Raw genomic sequence first — 21,730 nt, 5'->3', positions numbered from 1 at the left:
CGCAGACCTGCTGCTTATCTTCGGGAACGAGGATCTGTGTTTTACCTCGTTCCCAGGGCGGCTTTACTAGCTGGGTGGCTCCCTGCTCCTAAGTCTGCCTTGACCTTAGAGGAGATGATGACCCTTGTTGTCCGACTTGACCGACGGGTTAGAGAGAGATGACAGGAACAACAGTTCTCTTCCCAGATGGTGGTCCAGCCAGAGGCCTATCCCAGAGACAATGCTGAGGTCTCCACCAAGGAAGCCATGCAGGTTGGCATGACCCAAGGGAATCTTCGCCGCAGACGTGGAGAATGCTTTTACTGTGGAGATCCTGACCATTGGATCAACCAGTGTCCTAAGAAGGTCCTCTCTGTCAAGTCTCCTAAGGCAAGGCAACCTAAAGACCAGGTACACCCTGAATTTTCTAAATGTAAGCTTTCGGTACCCATTACGATTTCTCTGGGAGTAGATAAATGGCTGGGTAAGGCCTTTATTGATTCTGGCTCAGCGGCTAGCTTTATTGACTCTGAGTATGCTGTAAGATTGGGTATTCCTATGTTTGCCTTACCAACTCCTATTCATGTCATGGCTATTGATGCTACTCCTCTTATTGGTGGTACGGTGAGCTTATGTACCTCGGAGATTTCTCTAACTGTGGGTGTGTGCCACTCAGAGAGATGTTCGCTTTTAGTCCTGGAGAACCTACCGGCTGAGGTGGTACTAGGGTTGCCTTGGCTCCGACTACATAACCCCACTATAGATTGGTCCAATGGGGAGTTGGTGAGATGGGGGGCTAAGTGTGACTCGTGCTTGTCCGTGGTACAGGCTGGGGTCTCAGTAAGGTCTGATACTTTACCCTCTGTTGTTAGAGAATATTCTGATGTATTCTCATCACCAACCCCGGAGGTTCTACCCCCCCCCCCCCCCCCCCCCCATAGACCTTATGATTGTACCATAGAGCTAGTAGAGGGGGCCAAGTTTCCTAAGGGACGAATTTATAATCTTTCTATGCCCGAACGCAAGGCCATGGAAGATTATATTAAGGAGAGCCTTGGTAAAGGGCACATTAGACCTTCTGTCTCTCCTATGGGGGCGGGGTTTTTCTTCGTTAAGAAAAAAGATGGTGGTCTTAGGCCATGTATCGATTACCGGAGATTAAATAAAATCACTGTCCAGAATAGATACTCCCTCCCATTGATTCTGGATTTATTTAACCAGGTTCTGGGGGCAACCTGGTTTTCCAAAATTGACCTGAAAGGGGCATACAATCTAATCCGAATCAAGGAGCGAGACGAATGGAAGACGGCGTTCAATACCCCGGTAGGACACTTTGAATATCAGGTGATGCCTTTTGGACTCAGCAATGCCCCAGCTGTGTTCCAAAACTTCATGAATGACATTCTTAGGGAGTTCTTAGGTAAATTTGTTATTGTCTATCTTGACGACACTTTGATATTCTCTCCTGACTTCAAATCCCATGTGTCTCATGTTAAACAAGTATTAGAGGTGTTGAGGGAGAATCAGCTATCCGCTAAGCAAGAGAAATGTGTCTTTGGTGTACAGGAGATTCTGTTTCTAGGGCATGTTCTGACTCCTCATGCCTTCAAGATGGAACCTGGTAAGGTACTAGCAATTAAGGAATGGGTAAGACCTTCATCCTTAAAGGCCTTACAACGGTTCTTAGGTTTCGCCAATTACTATAGTCAGGGCTTTTTTTCTCAGAGAAAAGGTGGTGGAACTCACCCCCCCCTCCCATGGCCATGCCCCTACCCAACCCCCGGACCGCCCCTACCCGCCCCCACCCGCCCCCTACCCACCCCCTAGGACAGCCCCCTAAAACCGCCCCTTTAGAGAACAGGGATGCAAGTAAAATTTGGGGGGAGGGGGCTATAAAAGTCCAGCCCAGCCCAGCAAAGAAACCCCCCAGATGGGGATGGCACTGTTAATGGGGGATCTGGGGATGGCACTGTTAATGGGGGATCTGGGGATGGCACTGTTATGGGGTGGAGGATCTGGGGATGGCATCCACAGATCCCCCATCCTATAACAGTGCCATCCACAGACCCCCCCACCCCATAACAGTGCCATCCACAGACCCCCCCACCCCATAACAGTGCCATCCACAGACCCCCCCCACAACAGTGCCATCCAGAGACCCCCCCACCCCATAACAGTGCCATCCACAAACCCCCCCACCCCATAACAGTGCCATCCACAGACCCCCTCGACCCCATAACAGTGCCATCCACAGACCCCCCTCCACCCCATAACAGTGCCATCCACAGACCCCCCCATCCTATAACAGTGCCATCCACAGACCCCCCCACCCCATAACAGTGCCATCCACAGACCCCCCACCCCATAACAGTGCCATCCACAGACCCCCCTCCACCCCATAACAGTGCCATCCACAGACCCCCCCACCCCATAACAGTGCCATCCACAGACCCCCCTCCACCCCATAACAGTGCCATCCAGACCCCCCCACCCCATAACATTGTCATCCAGACCCCCTCCACCCCATAACAGTGCCATCCACAGACCCCCCCACCGCATAACAGTGCCATCCACAGACCCCCCCACCCCATAACAGTGCCATCCACAGACCCCCCCACCCCATAACAGTGCCATCCACAGACCCCCCCACCCTATAACAGTGTCATCCACAGACCCCCACCCCATAACAGTGTCATCCACAGACCCCCCATTGCCGCTCCAGTACAGTTATAAAATGTGTAATTAAATGAAGTAGGCGGCGCAGGCACGTGACGTCAGTCAGTGACGCTGCCGCTCGTCTGCCCGGCCGGCCTGGATTACGATAACAGTAGCCGGCTGTGAGTACAATATATTGAAAGTTATACTACTGAGGGGCAGCATGAATCATTATTCATTTAATTACACATTTTATAAGTCTCTACTGGAGCTGCGGGGCCGGAGCACAGTGAATGTACCGGCCCCCAGCTCCTCCTCCCAGACCCTCCCCGCCGTTCCGGTGCGTTCCGCCAGAAAAAAAGCCCTGACTATCGTAAATTTATTATGAATTTTTCCGTAATTGCTAAACCGTTGACCGACCTTACTAAGAAAGGGGCGGATTTGGAGAATTGGTCTACTGAGGCCATTTCTTCATTTGAAAAATTAAAAAAGGCATTCAGTAGCGCTCCCATTCTGATCCAGCCTGATCAGGAGAAACCTTTTATTGTGGAGGTGGATGCGTCCGAGGACGGCGCAGGAGCAGTCCTTTCACAAGGTTCTGCTAGCCTCACTAACCTGAGACCATGTGCCTTCTTCTCCAGGAAATTCTCTCCCACGGAGAGAAACTACGACATAGGGAATAGGGAGCTGCTGGCCATTAAATGGGCTTTTGAGGAGTGGAGGCATTTTCTGGAGGGGGCAAGGCATTGTGTAACTGTTGTCACTGACCATAAAAACCTTATGTTTCTCGAGTCTGCTAAGAGGTTGAATCCCCGTCAAGCCAGATGGGCTCTGTTTTTTACTCGTTTTGATTTTCCCATTACGTTCAGGCTGGGAAGTAAAAATGTGAAGGCGGACTCGTTATCTCGGAGCTTCCAGGCTTTTCAACCTACTGAGCTACCACCTGAATCCATCCTACCAGCAAAAATCTTCTTAGCAGCTCTTACCCAGGATATCTCGGCTCGCATTAGGTCTGAACAACATCTGGCACCGGTATCCACCCCAACAGATAAGTTGTTTGTTCCCGTACAATTTCATCTCCAGCTGTTGGGTGAGTGTCACGATTCTGCCTTTTGTGGACATCCGGGTGTTGAGGGCACTAAGGATCTGGTTTCTAGATCTTATTGGTGGCCCACTCTAACTAGGGCTGTCAAGTCCTACGTGTCAGCCTGTGAGGTTTGTGCCAGGTCCAAGACACCTGGGACTCGCCCTGCTGGTAACCTACGACCCCTACCCATTCCCAGTAGACCCTGGTCCCATATCTCGATGGACTTTATAACTGACCTACCGCCGGCGGAGGGTAAGACTGTAGTTTGGGTAGTGGTCGATAGGTTTAGCAAGATGGTCCATTTCATTCCCCTGTCTAAACTCACGAATGGCAAAACCCTGGCGTCTATTTTTGTGAAAGAAATTGTTCGATTGCATGGTATCCCGGAAAATATTGTTTCTGACAGGGGTGTGCAGTTTGTGTCCAAATTCTGGAGGGCCTTCTGTCAAAAATGTAAAATTTCATTGTCTTTTTCCTCTGCCTGCCACCCTGAGAGTAATGGGCAGACTGAACGCCTTAATCAGTCTGTGGAACAATTCTTGAGGTCGTATGTTGCTGATGACCAGCAATTATGGGTGAAATTTCTTCCATTGGCTGAATTTGCTTTGAATAACCGTGTCAATTCTTCTGCTGGGGTTTCACCTTTCTTTTGTAACCATGGTTTCTATCCCCGTTTTCATTCTGGGTCATCCGTCTCCTCCTCTAACCCTGAGGCGGATAGGCTCTCCTCTGAACTGTGCACAGTTTGGGCCCGGGTTCAATCGAACTTAGAAAAGGCTTAAAGTTCTCAGAAACTCAAGGCCGATAGGAGACGTTCAAGGGGGGTGAATTTTCAGGTTGGGGATAAGGTATGGTTGTCCTCCAAGAATCTCTCTCTTAAGGTAGATTTTAAAAAGTTTGATCCTCGTTTTATTGGACCATATAAGATCACGGAGGTGATTAACCCGGTATCATTTAGGTTGGAGCTGCCCGAGTCATTCCACATTCATAATGTGTTCCATAAATCTCTACTTAAAAAATATTTTGAACCGGTAGTACCATCGAAAGCCTCGCCTCCGCCGGTTCTTGTTAATGATGCTGTCGAGTATGTGGTGCCTAAAATAGTGGATGTCAGGAAGGTGCGTAATTCCTTGCAGTACCTGATTCACTGGAAGGGGTATGGACCTGAAGAGAGATCTTGGGTACCTGCCAGGGAGGTTCATGCTCCTAGACTTGTTCGAAAATTTCATTTAGAACACCCTGAAAGGCCATCGCCTGAAGTCTTGGGTCCGGTGGCCCCTCGTAAAAGGGGGGGTACTGTAACGGGGTTCCGAAGGTACACTCGGTCCCCCATTAGCAGACCTGCTGCTTAGCTTCGGGAACGAGGATCTGTGTTTTACCTCGTTCCCAGGGCGGCTTTACTAGCTGGGTGGCTCCCTGCTCCTAAGTCTGCCTTGAGCGCCGAGCTGATCACTCGGTGCTCGACTGGTTGGTCTGTCGGTCATGTGACGCTGGCCACGTCACATGACCCTCACTCCCCACTATAAATACAGGCAGCCTGCTGGCCACAGGTTGCCTGTTAATTTAGGTTCCACCTGTGATTTTGTCTTTCCTGGCGTACTTACCTCCTGCTGAATTCCTGACGATCCTCTGCCTGCTCCTTGTGTACTTTGCTGCTCTCCTGGTATTCTGACCCCGGCCTCTTCCTGACGATCCTCTGCTGACTCCTTTGGTACTTCACGACTCTCCTGGTATTTATGACCCCGGCTTCTCCTGACTATTCTCTGCTTGCTCCATTTGTACTTTGTAGCTTTCCTGGTATTGACTCGGTCCGTTCACGTCCTGTTGTTTGTCTGTCTGTCATCCCTGCACTTATTCCAAGTTAGGGATTGCCGTCCAGTTGTCCCCTGTCATTAGGACTCGCGAGGCAAGTAGGCAGGGCCAGGGGTAAGGGTGGAGCGCAGTGGTCACTTCCCTCCCCCTGTGTGTGTGTGTGTGTGTGTGTGTGTGTGTACGCGACCGTTACAGAGGGTTTGGGCAAAATCCCCCAAACCTGCTTCCCCCTCCCCGCCATTCCCCAACTTGGCCAGACCCGTATAGGGAAGCTTACTTACTTGCTTCCTGGCTCTGGCACCCCACTTCTTGCCAAACCCCTGTCCCCCCCATTCTTGCACAACCCCTTTAAATGTCACCTTTTGAACCCAGGAAGAAGTGCAGTACAACCAACAAAGGTCTAACACAAATTACTGGGTTTGGCAAATGGAACTCTGTTTATTCCACTGGACAGGTGGATAGCAATTGTGGTGTTAATATTCAAATATAATATAATATATTAAATATAATATATTATAAATATACAGTATTTTTCGCTCCATTGGATGCACCTTTTCCCCAAAAGTGGGTGGGGGAGGAATGACAGTCCATCTTATGAAGCGAATACAACATTAGTTCACAATAGGACCGGAGAGCGGTGAATATAGTGCTCCTGGTGTTGGTTGTACTCACTGCTTGCTGGGTGCCGTGCTGCACTGTGTCCTGACTGTGTACAGCATCAGGAAGTAGTGCACTATGACCCGATGCCGTGCGACGCCAGGTCGCAGTGCAGCACTGGGGTCGATGAAGACTGGGGGTCTGATGAAGATTGGGGGCTGACTTGAGGTCTGATTGCAGTGTCCCACTACGTGATTGTGGGCACCACAAACTAGTTTTATTGTGATTTATTTACCATATATTATGGCTGTATGCTGTACTTCATCTCATGTCATATTCTCCCATGTCACTGTCAAGGTCATGTGATTTTTACATGTAAGATCCTTTACACAGGCCTAGTTAGGGTGCACTACACTAGTTTCTCCACCGTATTACAGTGTATATATAGCTTAGCTCAGGCCCAAGTTAGGCAGTCCTTCCCAAGTTCCCTGAAGTTTAGTCAGAGAGCAGCCATGACGTAGCTGCTTGCTGGAGGGAGGCCTCCTGCCTCTCTGCTCTCTCCCTGTTGGCTCCAAAGCCCAGGGTCAAAGCCGCAAGATTCCACCCAGAGGTGAGAAGTCCACTTCTACAACTCACTCCTCCGGGGTGACCAGTGACAAGCTGCTACAGCAAGTATTCAAAGGGAATTTTTAGATTGTCTTAAAGTCAAAGGACAGCAGACGGCCATACTTAAAGGCTTCCCAGGCACCTTTGCAACCAGGTGTAGGACACAGATTCCGGCATCCACACCTCCAGTTTAAACCCTGAAGACAGATAGGCCATCTGTCAGAAAACACTGGAAAATAGAGGTTCAAGGACTCACAAACCACCTTCATTCAGGTTAGAATCAGGCGAGAGTTTTTACCAGCCAAAGACTTTACGTACTTCAAAGCCTAGTCTGAAGCAGTAGCTTTCTTATATATATTTAGGACAAAGAGCCTGTTTCTTCTGAGGACTTACATTACCCTACCCCTGTATGCATGAGACTGTATTTCATACATGGATGTACCAAAGACTGTTTATTCCTTGGATGTAATGTTACCAAGAGCAAAGTTGGATTGCACCATCCTTGCCTCAGTCTCCAGTTCCTCAGTTAACACTACAGTAAATGGTTGTACCACCATAAAAGGTACTGGCGTCACGACTACAAGGGACCTTGCCATAGGCACATTAATACAGACCATCAAGGGCACCTCGAACCACCATCTGTCCTGAGTCCCTTACACCAGAGTGCGCCCCAGAGAACTCCTGTGCCGTTCTCCTCATCACTTGTGCAGGCCTGCCCAGGGACGACGTAACCGTGAGTAACCAGAACTGTATTTACCTCTGCCCACCTATTGCTCACACCGTGACCTCACATGTAATTCCCCTATTGGTCTGGCATACCGCATGATGAAGATTGGGTGTCTGATTTGGGGGTCTGTTGAATATTGGGGTCAGATTTGGGAGTCTGATGAAGATTAAAGGGCTTCTGTCACCCCCCATTTAGCAATTTTCAGTATCGGACATTAGCTATTTGCTAATGTCAGTTGAGTCCATATATATCACTCTTACCTCTCTCTGTGCTGTAATTTCTTTAAAAATCGTACTTTTATAATATGCTAATTACTTCACTACCAGCAAGTTGGGCGGTTACTTGCTGGTAGCCGCCGCATCCTCGGACTATAAACACGCCCCCTCCTCCACTTGGTAAACAGGGCCAGCAAGCGCTCTCCTCCTCCCTCTGGCCCTCTCTGCCCATTAAATCCCGCGCCTGCACCGTACCGGTCCTCATTCGGAGCAGGCGCTCTGAGAGAAGGAGGCTCACTTGCCAGCTCCTTCCTCAGTGCGCCTGCACCGATTACGTCACGCTACACTCGGAAAAGAAGACTGCCGGCATCAGCGATAATCGGCAGTCTTCTCTTCCGGGTGTAGTGTGACGTGATCGGCGCAGGCGCACTGAGGAAGGAGCTGGCAAGCACGCGTCCTTCACTCAGTACGCCTGCACCGATCGCGGAATGTTACGGCGCAGGCGCGGGAATTCAGCAGCAGACGGGGCCAACGGGAGGAGGAGAGCGCTCGCTGGCCCTGTCTATCAAGAGGAGATGCGGCGACTACCAGCAAGTACACGCCCAACTTGCTGGTAGTGAAGAAATTTGCATATGATAAAAGTATGATTTTTACAAGAAATAAGCCACAGACAAAGGTAGGACATGTATGATTGCACTCAGCTGACATTAGCAAATAGCTAATGTCGGCTAATGAAAATTGCACAATGGGGGGGGGGGACAGAAGCGCTTTAAGGGTCTGATTTGAGGTCTGATGAAAAATATATATTTTTCTTATTTTCCTCCTATAACTCATAGGTGCGTCTTATGGTCTGGTGCATCCTATAGTCCAAAAAATATGGTGAATAGAAAATTCTTATAGATGCTACCTTGGAGTATCTCAATAATAACTTTATAACATAACATCAGCATAGGTTTATAACGTCCTGTCCAACAAATCTGATATTTCTGTGGATTTTGTGTGTGTACATTTTTTTATGGCATTTGATACTGTACTATATAATAGGTTGGTACATAAAATGAGAATGCTTGGGTTTGGGAAGAATCTGTACATGGGTTAACAGCAGGCTAAGTGATAGGAAACAGAGGGTAGTTATCAGTGGCACAGTTTCAGATTGGGTCATGGTCATGAATTGGCTCCTCTTCTCTTCTGTTAGTGACCTTGTAGACAGCTTACATAGTAGAAATTAGAATTGTAATATTTGTCGATAATAAAGTAAAGTAACCAACACTGAGGAAGATAATATAGCTGTAAAAATTGTAAGAAATAAGTCACCTGGCCTGACCCACTTTATCTGACTTTTATGCCAGAAAAAGTGGAACAGGTGCTTCATAAATATGGCACTCATTATAAAAACCATATTTCTCAATGCAGGTAACTGACATAAATACATTAATAAATCTCTGCCATACTTCTCTAAATTCACATATTACAAAACTGGCTGCCTGCAGCCACCAGTAGGGGGAGCTCAGTGTATAGAAATTTATATAGCTACTGTCATAATTCCTTTGCACTAAGCTCCCCCTAGTGGCAGCTACATAAAAATGCAGTGCTTTCATGTCACGAAGAGAGTAAGTTGAGCAAGAGGAAAGTATTCTGAGGGCCCAACCTCTGTTTATACAGGACATATGCACGTTGACTTTAAATTGAAAATTGAGGGTCTATAAAATTTGATAGGATGTCTGGTGATTATTGATCCAAGTTCGTTTCCAAATTATCATCATGTTGGGGGCAGTTTTAGGACAACATGGCAGTAGTGTGTGTGTTTGTGTGTATAAATATATATAAATATATATATATATATATATATATATATATATATATATATATATATACACTGCTCAAAAAAATAAAGGGAACACAAAAATAACACATCCTAGATCTGAGTTAATTAAATATTCTTCTGAAATACTTTGTTCTTTACATAGTTGAATGTGCTGACAACAAAATCACACAAAAATTAAAAAATGAAAATCAAATTTTTTAACCCATGGAGGTCTGGATTTGGAGTCACACTCAAAATTAAAGTGGAAAAACACACTACAGGCTGATCCAACTTTGATGTAATGTCCTTAAAACAAGTCAAAATGAGGCTCAGTAGTGTGTGTGGCCTCCACGTGCCTGTATGACCTCCCTACAACGCCTGTGCATGCTCCTGATGAGGTGGCGGACGGTCTCCTGAGGGATCTCCTCCCAGACCTGGACTAAAGCATCTGCCAACTCCTAGACAGTCTGTGGTGCAACGTGACGTTGGTGGATAGAGCGAGACATGATGTCCCAGATGTGCTCAATTGGATTCAGGTCTGGGGAATGGGCAGGCCAGTCCATAGCATCAATGCCTTCATCTTGCAGGAACTGCTGACACACTCCAGCCACATGAGGTCTAGCATTGCCTTGCATTAGGAGGAACCCAGGGCCAACCGCACCAGCATATGGTCTCACAAGGGGTCTGAGGATCTCATCTCGGTACCTAATGGCAGTCAGGCTACCTCTGGCGAGCACATGGAGGGCTGTGCGGCCCTCCAAAGAAATGCCAACCCACACCATTACTGACCCAATGCCAAAACGGTCATGCTGGCATTGCTGGAGGATGTTGCAGGCAGCAGAACGTTCTCCACGGCGTCTCCAGACTCTGTCACGTCTGTCACATGTGCTCAGTGTGAACCTTCTTTCATCTGTGAAGAGCACAGGGCGCTAGTGGTGAATTTGCCAATCTTGGTGTTCTCTGGCAAATGCCAAACGTCCTGCACGGTGTTGGGCTGTAAGCACAACCCCCACCTGAGGACGTCGGGCCCTCATATCACCCTCATGGAGTCTGTTTCTGACCGTTTGAGCAGACACATGCACATTTGTGGCCTGCTGGAGGTCATTTTGCAGGGCTCTGGCAGTGCTCCTCCTGTTCCTCCTTGCACAAAGGCGGAGGTAGCGGTCCTGCTGCTGGGTTGTTGCCCTCCTACGGCCTCCTCCACGTCTCCTGATGTACTGGCCTGTCTCCTGGTAGCGCCTCCATGCTCTGGACACTACGCTGACAGACACAGCAAACCTTCTTGCCACAGCTCGCATTGATGTGCCATCCTGGATAAGCTGCACTACCTGAGCCACTTGTGTGGGTTGTAGACTCCGTCTCATGCTACCACTAGAGTGAAAGCACCGCCAGCATTCAAAAGTGACCAAAACATCAGCCAGGAAGCATAGGAACTGAGAAGTGGTCTGTGATCACCACCTGCAGAACCATTCCTTTATTGGGGGTGTCTTGCTAATTGCCTATAATTTCCACCTGTTGTCTATCCCATTTGCACAACAGCATGTGAAATTGATTGTCACTCAGTGTTGCTTCCTAAGTGGACAGTTTGATTTCACAGAAGTGTGATTGACTTGGAGTTACATTGTGTTGTTTAGGTGTTCCCTTTATTTTTTTGAGCAGTGTATATAGTCAACTGATGGCAAATGAAAAAAAGGCCTAAAGAAAGTTTAGCTTTTCTCTTTGCTTCCATACAACATAGTGATCAAGAAACTCACATTCATTGGTGGTGCCATAGTATGAGCTGTATCTTCTGGCCTGGGAGAATTTTCCATGGGTACGCTACCTGTAAAACAATGCAGATACATGTGTAAGGGTTCTAAAGCTACTTTCACACTTGCGTTTTTCTTTTCCGGCATAGAGTTCCGTCACAGGGGATCTATACCGGAAAAGAACTGATCAGTTTTATCCCCATGCATTCTGAATGGAGAGTAATCCGTTCAGTTTGCATCAGGATGTCTTCAGTTCAGTCGTTTTGACTGATCAGGCAAAAGAGAAAACCGCAGCATGCTACGGTTTTCTCTCCGGCGAAAAAAACTTAGGACTTGCCTGAATGCCGGATCCGGCATTTTTTCCCATAGGAATGTATTAGCGCCGGATCCGGCATTCAGAATACCGGAATGCCGGATCCGTCCTTCCGGCCTGCGCATGCGCAGACCGATAAAAATGTGAAAAAATGTACAAGACGGATCCGTCTGTCTGCATGACAAGCGGAGAGACGGATCCGTCCTTGCAATGCATTTGTGAGACGGATCCGCATCCGGATCCATCTCACAAATGCTTTCAGTCAGCGGCAGATCGGCGGATCCGGCGGGCAGTTCCGACGACGGAACTGCCCGCCGGATCACACTGCCGCAAGTGTGAAAGTAGCCTTACACACATTAATTTGCCTTCAGCCTTTTTTACCTGTAAAAACAAATGCTTTTTTGTGGTGTTTTGGCTTTTTCTTCTTGGCGTCTTTTCTCTATAGAAAAGATGTTGAAAGAACACCAGCATGTTACATTCAGATCTGGCAGAGGATGGTTAAATGGTTCAGTTTTGTCCCCATTCATTGTCAATGGAGACAAAACTGATCAGGATACATAAGTATGCATCCGTTTCATTTTGGTGCCGGACATAAAACCGCTGCAAGCTTTGGTTTTGTGGCTGGTTTGCGAAACGGAACAAACTGGATCCGGCATGAAAATCTATGTAAGTCAACGGTGGCGGATCCGTTTTTTGGTTAGCAAAAAAAAAAAACAGATCCGACTCTCATTGACTTACAATGATTTTCATACCGGATCCGGTTTGTACAGTTTTGATTTAATACAACTGGATCCGGCCGAAATGGATGCATCTGGATGTATTAAATCACACAAATCCGTTTACTTCCGATTTTTAGATTCTCTGCTGGATCTTAAAACCGGAATTGACAACTCAGATATTAAAGTAGCCTTAAAAGAAGCAAGAAAGACAAAAAAAACTACCTAAGGAATAAAAACGCCAGTAGCAAGGAAAACAGTTCAACGTCAGGTGTTTCATATTTCCCATAGACCTTCAGTTAACATCTGCAGTTGGTGTTTTTACAGCAAAAAATGTAACAAAAAAAACAAACCTGTAAAAAAGTGGTAGACAAAAAATCTAAGGGGGTCATTTATTAAGACCGGTGATTTTATACGCAGGCTATAATTCCCATGCGCTGGTGGAGGAAGCGACAAAGGTGCCTCTACATAACTTTGGCGCTTGGTTCCGCGGGACGTGCGACATGGTTTAAACAAGTGATGCCCAACCTGTGGCCCTCCAGCTGTTGTAAAAATCTCCCACCATGCCCTGCTATAGGCTGATAGCTATAAACTGTCCAGAGATGCTGGGAATTGTAGGTATAGAACAGCTGGAAGGACGCAGATTGGGCATCACTGGTTTAAACTATGCCAGCTCCCTTGTTAGCGTAGTTTTAGACCATTTTCCACACCATAAACTGGCGTAAAAAATGGTAAATGAGACGGGCCTGCCTGCCTATCCTCTTATCCACCCACCCCCAGCCACCTTTTTCCACCAACTCGGAAAAGTGGAGTGAGTGGGGAAAAGTCGCAGATTTTGCAGCAAAACCCCTTTGCGTCAAAATCTGCACCTTAAATACGCCATAAAGTGGCGTATATTTCTTAATAAATGACCCCTAAGTGTGAAGGCACCCAAATACATCTGAATTGTTCTGCTACTATATGTGGTAGTCTACAATACTGATACTTAAATCATGGAATCGTTTTGTTGTACCTGTCAGGTCTTGTGGTGCAGCAGTAACGGTTTCTCCAGTCATAGTCTGAGCTACCGATACGGAAATCCCTATCCACAGCAGAAGGCTCACTGAAAAAATCAAATAAAATGAACCTTTATTAGGTGACATATATCCAACACAGAACCAATTTGTAGAAACTTGAGAACTTAAAGGGAACTTGTGACCATGAAAATGCAGTGGAATCTGCAGGCATCATATTATAGAGCAGGAGGAGCTGAGCAGATTGTTGTGGGATAAGATTCACTATAACTTGTACTTCATTCATTGAAACATCTGCTCTCTTTATGCTGAGCCTTCCCTTTATGCTTATTCAAAAGCAAGTGCGTGGCAAAACAAAAGGGAAGCGGTGCTCACAGGGTAATAAGTAAAACCAATTGGGTCTACGGTAGTATCTGATGGTTAGGCTCACATTGGGGTGTTGTGCAAGTCTAGGCACAACACTATTAGTATGAATATTTGAGGGTGCAGCAGATCGGTGGCGTTGGATCCTCAGGTCAAGGGTATGCCGATCCCTCTCAAGGAGAACAAACTGTACTGTCTCCATTGGAGACATGAATGGCAGACAATCATCATTTGTCAGTGAAGAAAGCAGGTTCTTGGCTGCTACAGATTGAGGAAGGGCTGGAGAGCGCCTACTGCCATAATGTATAGCGCAGAAACACACAGGACCAACATGAGGTATCATGGTGTGGGGCACCAATAGCTACTATGCCCATTCCTATTTGGTATTCGTGATAGAAATGAGTCCTACTGGCTTTCGTGACTTATAAGATGTGGTGTTCCAACAAGATAATGCCTGACCACACACTTCCTGTGCTACACAATGCTTATCAGGGTGTCCAGCATCTCCCCTGGCCTATCAATCTGTAACATCCCAGAGTTATGTTACGAAACTCTTCTACCCCGCTACAACCTGTTAAGGGCATAAACATTGTCATCTTGTGTAATTTCATGTAATTTCCTCACAAATGTGCATTCTAAGCCTTGTAAATGTATATTGCTGTAATTTTCATGTTCACCAGCAGGTGGAAGCAATGTGTTCAGCAAGGACTTAGAGCCAGTTTAGTGTTTCTAGGCTGGAATAGTACATTCCAGATCAGCTCCCCCTCTATGAGCAGAAGTGGGCTGGCCCATGTCCTGCCTCATGGGAAGGGAAGGAAGTTTAAGTAAGTGTGTAACCCACCCCTGCTAGGGGTAGGGTGTGCGTGTAGGAGCTCCCAGATATAGGGATCCAAAGCCAGGATCTTGTCTCGGCTGAGACAATTGATCATCATCCCCAGCCTGAGCCTTGCAGCCTCAGCTGATAGAAAGCAAGAAGCCACCTCCAGTATTCCAGGAAGAAGCATACCCTGTGAAGCTAACTGTGAGTACCGTCCAGAGACCAGGAGAAGACAAATTCCTCCTCAGCAAGTCAGTTCCCAAGACAGCAGAAGATAGATAGTGCAGAAGATAGATTCCTGCCACTTTACAGAGCTACTAAGCAGACGTCCCTTTCCTGCAAAAAGCTCCAGGCACTTGATAGACCAGAAGATATATTCCTGCCACACATTGCCAATACCAGCTGGGACCAAAGACTCATGCTGTACCTTGCTTGGATGAAAGCTGCAACTAGTAAAGACAAGTTTGAACTTTACCCAAAGTCTGGATCTTAATTACTGCTGCAAATCCCTCTATTATTCCTACTAGCACCACACTCATTTTATTGCAAGTGAGCCAGGATCCAGGAGTCCAGCCGTACCCAGGTAGGAGACACCGTTGACACTATTGCCATTACCACACAGAGACAATACACCACTCTGGCATTCCTAACCTGGTACGTGAGTTACAACACCTTAAACGGCCATGTGTTAGTACCCTGCGCACGCTGCAATTGGCGTCACAAACTAAATTATAGACTATCACCTACACCTGATCCAGCCATTGCATATTATTAGCGTCAGAGTGCATACCCCAATCCAGCTCACCGCAAATCTGCTCAGCTCGTACTGATCTAGAACATGCTGCCTGCAGATTGCACTGCATTTTCATGGTGACAGGTTCCCTTTAATAATTCGCCTTGTTCCTTAGGGGGGCAGATGTTAGGTTTTAGACTCTGAATACCACTGTCAGTGCTAGCAATCGTACAATCTGTAATACAGTACTTAGTTGTGTACGTCTTCAGTGAGGACAGTGTTTGCCCCACAGTAGCATGTGATTGGATGTACTGCTAATACACCAGTGAGGACTGTGAGCGTCGCAGTGTGGGGAAGTGCACCTTAGTTTACACTGATTTTTTATTGTATTTTATTCATCACATTTCAAAAATGGCAAACTATGCTGATAGCTACCTAGAATCTGTCTGCAGTTTATCTGTACCCAGCACAGCTTAAATCCATGGAAGGTGGCTACCCTCTCTAAGTCAATATGTGACCCTTTAAATTGCCTTGAAATGTGATCTGGGTTATCATCCACAGCAAAGGCACACATCTGTAGACTTCACTTAACTGTATATGTATTGGGGTGCGTTCAGACGACCGTATTTCTGGGTCCGGTGTGGACCTATTCACTGTAATGGGGCCGCATAAGAGGCGGACAGCACACCATGTACTGTCCGCATCCATATGTCCATTCCGCATCCCCGCAAAGATTAGAGAGCATGTCCTATTCTTGTCTGCAATTTCGGACTAGAATGGGTATTTCTATATAGATCTGGCCCTGTGCTTTCCACAAAATGCTTACAGTCTGAATATAGCTTTATTCTCATCTGAGTAGAATTCTCAGTTTGTCTCTGCACTGCAGTAACCAGGCGTGGCCACTACAGTGTATGGAGGTACATAGTTCTGGTGCGTGGTTTTAGCATTGCAGGTCTTGAGAACACCTGATCCAATGGAATTCCAGGAGTTGGACCCCGTTGATCTGATATTGATGACCTGTCCTAAGGATAGGTCATCAATATGGAAATGCCCTTTTGAATAACTTGACATAGCATATCATACAATTTCATCATGAGACTCAATCTTCTCAAATGGAGTATGAAAATGATGAAACCAAAGTTCACGTAATATTCCTCAATGGAATAATCTACAACACGCATCACTATTTCCCAGGAGATATTTTAATTACAGTATGTACCTTCACACACAGCTTACTCTTCTGGGGCTATTACTAAAACTGCCAGAGGTCACCTTTTTTCATTGTTTATAGAAAACAGAATCCTTGACTTAGGCTACATTCACGCTACAGTGAAGAAAAATGGTTCTTTAGAAATGGTTAAACTGTTGTCCTAAACTTACTTGTCCGAGCTCCAGCGGCGCAATCTTCAGCCTCAGCATGGCCGCGCCGGGAGAGACACGCTGCTAAGCCACACCCCATGGTGACATGACAGCATCCTTAGCAACAGGATGCAATGCTCTGTTTCTCCCTGAAGCTGGCGTGTGCTGGAGGAGATTAGCAGTGGGTTGATTGCTCAGCTGCTCTATTCCTGTGTGCTAGTGTTCTGACTGATGGAGCGCCTATCAGGTGCTGATCCAGGGACTCGGTTCTCTATTTAAACCTCTTCCTGGCCATACACCATTGCCAGTGATAGTCTTGTTTGGGCTCACTAGCTAGCTTCTTGGTTCTTGTTCCTGTGCTGATTTGGATTGCCTGTGTTTTTTACCTCAGCTCGTCCTTTGACCACTCTCTGTCTCGTGATTTGTCCTGTGCATCTCATCTGGTTCTGATCTTGGCTCAGCTTTTGACCACTCTCTGTCTCTCGTTTTTGTACTGTGGTGTCCTCCTGGTTCTGACCCATTTACGTACGACTCTGTCTTTGTTTGTTTCTAGGTATTTGTCTGTAGTAGTATAGGAACTGTTGACCAGTTGCGGTTTTGCTACCTAGGGCTTATACTGCAAGTAGGTAGGGAAAGCGGGCTGGGTTCTAGGTTAGGGCTCACTGTCCCTACATACAGGTGTTACAACTCTTTTTACAGCCATTTTTTTCACAGATGTCCTTCTGAGAAACATCCATTTAACCTTCCCTCTTGACTTGTATGGGTGCTCTCAGTTTGTGAAAATGAACCAATAGTCTTTGTGTTGAACTGTGCCAGATTAACCATGCAGCATTAGCCGCTGTGATTAAATTAGCTCCTATAGACTCTCTAGCCTGACTGTATGCCTCCTATTTGTTGGTTTACGTTACTCCAAAAATTTGTCAAATTTGGAACATTTTTAGTGCACAATGTCACATTTAAGCCACAATTGCCTGCCCACAGAACCATGCCCTCACTCAGCTAAGCCATGCCATCTTGCAGGATGAGGCAGAAAGTGTCTAAAACTGTTAATAAATTTGGTGCAAAGCATGTACACCAGTTCATTTAGGTGCAGTTTGTGGCAACTTTCTGGCTTTTTTTTTAAAATTGTATATCCAGGAGTGTGTGTGGGGGGGCTAGGGGGCTTAAGCTGGCTTGTGCAGAGGGTTGAGGGAGTGCCTGGAGAGAGCCATCCACTTCCTGCTTCACCGTTCAGCTGGGCTCCAGCGCTCCTCAGCAGGCCGCACATCGTGCTCCTGGCTGTGTGGGAGGAGTGTTGTGTGTGACATCACACCATGCTGCTGGTGCTGGGGAACACGTGATGTGATCAGATTGATGATTTATTTTATTTTTTTTACTTCATTAATGGGCCTGAAGGGGGACATTATTAATGTGAGGGGGGCACAAGGTGGGTATTACTACAGTGGGGGGAAGGGGAGGGCCGGGTGGGCATTACTAAAGTGGGGGAGGCACAATGTGGGCATTATTACTGCATCTGCGAAGGGGCACAATGTGGGCATTACTGTGAGTGAGGTACAATATGGGTGTTACTACTGTGAAGAATGTATCATGAGGGTATTACTAATGTGAGGAGCACAATGTGGGCATAACTACTGTGAAGGGCTACATTGTGGCATTATTATTGTGAGGGGGCACAATGTGGGGATAACTACTGTGAGGACCTACAATGTGTGCATTATTACTGTGAGGAGATACAATGTGGGCATTATTACTGTGAGGGGGGCACAGTGAGGGCATTGCTACTGTGAGGGGGCACAATGTAGACATTACTACAGTGAGGGGTCACAATGTGGGCATAACTACTGTGAAGGGAACAATATGGGCATAACTATTGTGAGGGGACACAATGGGAATATTACTACTGTGAGGAGCACAATGTGGGCATAACTACTGTAAAGGGGTCACAAAGTGGGCATAACTTCTGTGAGGGGTCACAATGTGGGCATAACTTCTGTGAGGGGGCACAATGTGGTCATTACTACTGTGAGGGGGCACAATGTGGTCATTACTACTGTGAGGGGGCACAATGTGGATATTACTGTGAAGAAGGCACAATGTGGGCATTAGTACTGTGAGGGGGCACAATGCGGATATTAGTTCTGTGAAGGAGGCACAATGTGGGCATTAGTACTGTGAAAGGCCACAATGTGGGCATTACCACTGTGAAGGAGGCAGAATTTGGGCATTACTACTGTGTGGTAGCACTAAGAGGAAATGCCCTAGACTACCCTGTTATACATTGGGATGGCTCGATCTTACAGAGCCAGCACAGCGCCCCCTGCTGGTGATTTAATAGGGGCAGTTACGTTACCTTATGTGATTATTCTTTTTTGCTCGATCACCAGAGGGACCTTGTTTGGGTTCCAGCAGACACCATGCCAACACACCAGCGAAACCCTGGATGCGGTAGAACCAGTTGGTTCTTTCATTTATCGAGAGGTGTATTGGTACCTCAGGATAGGTCATCAGTATCTGATCGGTGTGGGTCTGACACCCGGGACCCCCGCCGATCAGTGTTTTGACTAGGCCTTCTCGGTGCTTACAAAGTGCCGCACGTTGTATAGTGGCTGTGCTTGGTATCGTGCTCACCCCTATTGAAGTGAATGGGGCTGAGCTGTGATACCACACACAGCCACTATAAAATGTACCGCACTGTGCTCGGAAACCACTGAGAGGAGCGCTGCTGCCTTCTTAAACAGCTGATCAGCAAGGGTCCTGGGTGTCAGAACCCACCGATCAGATACTGATGACCTATCCTGAGGATAGGTCATCAGTATCAAAATCCTAGAAAACCCCTTTAAGTGTTTGTCTAGTTGCAAGGCAGGAGAATAGGTGGAGTGGCCAGAAAATAGTGGAGTAACCAGGCCAGTTGGTATCAATAAACAAGTTTTACTTTAGTGCAGAATAGGAGTAGTAGTACATCCAGCAATAGCAAGGTACAGTTCTGCGACATATAACACAATGCAATCTGACCCCAATAGCAGCGTATGGACAGCAGCAATGATGGAGGTTGTAGTACTCCTTCCCTCTGTCTCTCTCTATAGTCTCACTGCAGAATTTTAGGCATACAATTAGGCTCTTGTTGAATGCTTCTGCAAATTCGGGGGGCTGAGGGGGTGCAGATTTAAAATACAGCTATCCAAACTATCTCAAAGCGTGAAAGGGCGCGTTAGCAATGTTCCCTCTCACTGCAGTGAGGTCTCTCTGCCATAAATGTGCACAATAACTTGCTGTCTAACTCCAGTGCACAACCTTGTAGATTTTGGACTTTCTAGCTTCATTCTCTCTCTGGAGCACTCTGGTGTAGCAGATGTTATTTAGCTGTAGAAGTCTGAGATCGTGGTTCTTACGTACCACCCCAGAATGCTGTGGCTGTGTTGGATGCTAGCTGTCATGTAGGAACATATTAGGGTGCAAGAGAATTTACTTAGCCACTTCTAGTGTTTACTGCAACATATTGACCAAGTATATGGTGAAATATGTACTATAGTTGAGTGGCACTTGCCGATCTTGATCTTTGAGACAATGGCTGTAGAGGGAATAATGCTTATTGACAAGCTAGATATAAAGTCTATTCATCGTAGAAGGAAAAGGGATTCAACTTTCTTATATCCTACAACTGACTATGGTGTATTTCTCAGTTTTCAAGATATCCGCTTGCTGTCCATGGAAACAATTTTCATAATTACCAACATAGTAGGTGATAAATTGGGGCCATGTAAACTCTGCCCTGGGAGAGCCCATAAAACAGACAGGACCAGGGGCAGACTGGGAACTTAAAGTGGCTCTGGGAAAAAAACAACTTAAAAGTGGCCCCAATGTTGTAGTTTTGTCCAGATTGACGGAAGGTGGGGCAACACGAGTAGATGGGGCCAATACAAGTTGGCATGGTCAGTAATACCATAGTGAAGCACAGAATACCATCCCACAGAACTAAATACCACAGTGCAGCACAAAATACCTCCTCAGCAGCGGTTCCTCTGTGGTGGCCATCAATAGCTGGGATGTTCTATCATGCTCCTCCTCATCCAATTATCTCTAATATGGAAATGGAGCAGGTGGCTTAGGGAGTGAATCACACCAACAAACAGCAAGGGATGCTTGTATGGCAAAAGCTCTTTTCTTTATCAAATATTTCCATATACAATAGTAAGGCCCCTTTCACACGAGCGAGTTTTACGCGCGGGTGCAATGCGTGACGTGAACGCATAGCACCTGCACTGAATCCATTCATTTCAATGGGTCTGTGTACATGAGCGTTTTTTTTTCACACATTAGTTCTGCATTGCTTAAAAAAACGCGGCATGTTATATATATATTCTGCATTTTTTCACGCAGCCCTGGCCCCATAGAACTGAATAAGGCTTCAGTGAAAATCGCATTGCATCCGGAAGAAAGTTGCTAAGGCCTCTTTCACATGAGCGTGGCGGATTTGCTCCGGATGAGTTCAGTGAAACTCGCACCATTTTGCAAGAAAGTTCAGTCAGTTTTGTCTGCGATTGCGTTCAGTTGATCAGTTTTTTTCCGCGCGGGAACAATGAGTTTTGATGCGTTTTTCATCTTTAGCAGCCATCAGTGAAAAACGCATTGTATCCGCACTTGCTTGCGGATGCAATGCGTTTTTCACTGAAGCCCCATTCACTTCTATGGAGCATGGGCTGAGTGAAAAAAGCAGAATATAGAACATGCTGCGTTTTCCACGCAACGCAGAACTTAGGCTACTTTCACACTTGCGGCAGTGTGATCTGGCGGGCAGTTCCGTCGTCGGAACTGCCCGCCGGATCCGCCGATCTGCCGCTGACTGAAAGCATTTGTGAGACGGATCCGGGTGCGGATCCGTCTCACAAATGCATTGCAAGGACGGATCCGTCTCTCCGCTTGTCATGCGGACCGACGGATCCGTCTTGTACATTTTTTCACATTTTTACCGATCTGCGCATGCGCATGCCGGAATGACGGATCCGGCATTCCGGTATTCTGAATGCCGGCGCTAATTCATTCCTATGGGAAAAAATGCCGGATCCGGCGTTCAGGCAAGTCTTCAGTTTTTTTCGCCGGAGAGAAAACCGTAGCATGCTGCGGTTTTCTCTTTTGCCTGATCAGTCCAAACAACTGAACTGAAGACATCCTGATGCAAACTGAACGGA

The 21,730-nt window shown here is 46.8% G+C and overlaps 1 protein-coding gene across 1 annotated transcript in view; it reads right to left on the bottom strand.

Moving 5' to 3' along the window:
• The window catches only part of LOC120995318, a 98,997-nt gene that overhangs the window by 14,686 nt on the left and 62,581 nt on the right, over positions 1–21,730 (bottom strand). The window contains exons 4-5 of the mRNA XM_040424441.1: positions 13,272–13,361; positions 11,237–11,304 (exon numbers count right to left, since the gene is read on the bottom strand). Of these exons, the coding sequence (XP_040280375.1) occupies positions 11,237–11,304; positions 13,272–13,361 (158 nt within the window). The remainder of the gene's footprint in view (positions 1–11,236; positions 11,305–13,271; positions 13,362–21,730) is intronic.

This window comes from Bufo bufo, chromosome 3 (genome assembly GCF_905171765.1).
Source record: "Bufo bufo chromosome 3, aBufBuf1.1, whole genome shotgun sequence".
Classification (NCBI taxonomy): Eukaryota; Metazoa; Chordata; class Amphibia; order Anura; family Bufonidae; genus Bufo; species Bufo bufo.
The sequence above is the reverse complement of the archived record's forward strand: the minus strand, read 5'-3'. Positions and strand labels throughout refer to the sequence as shown.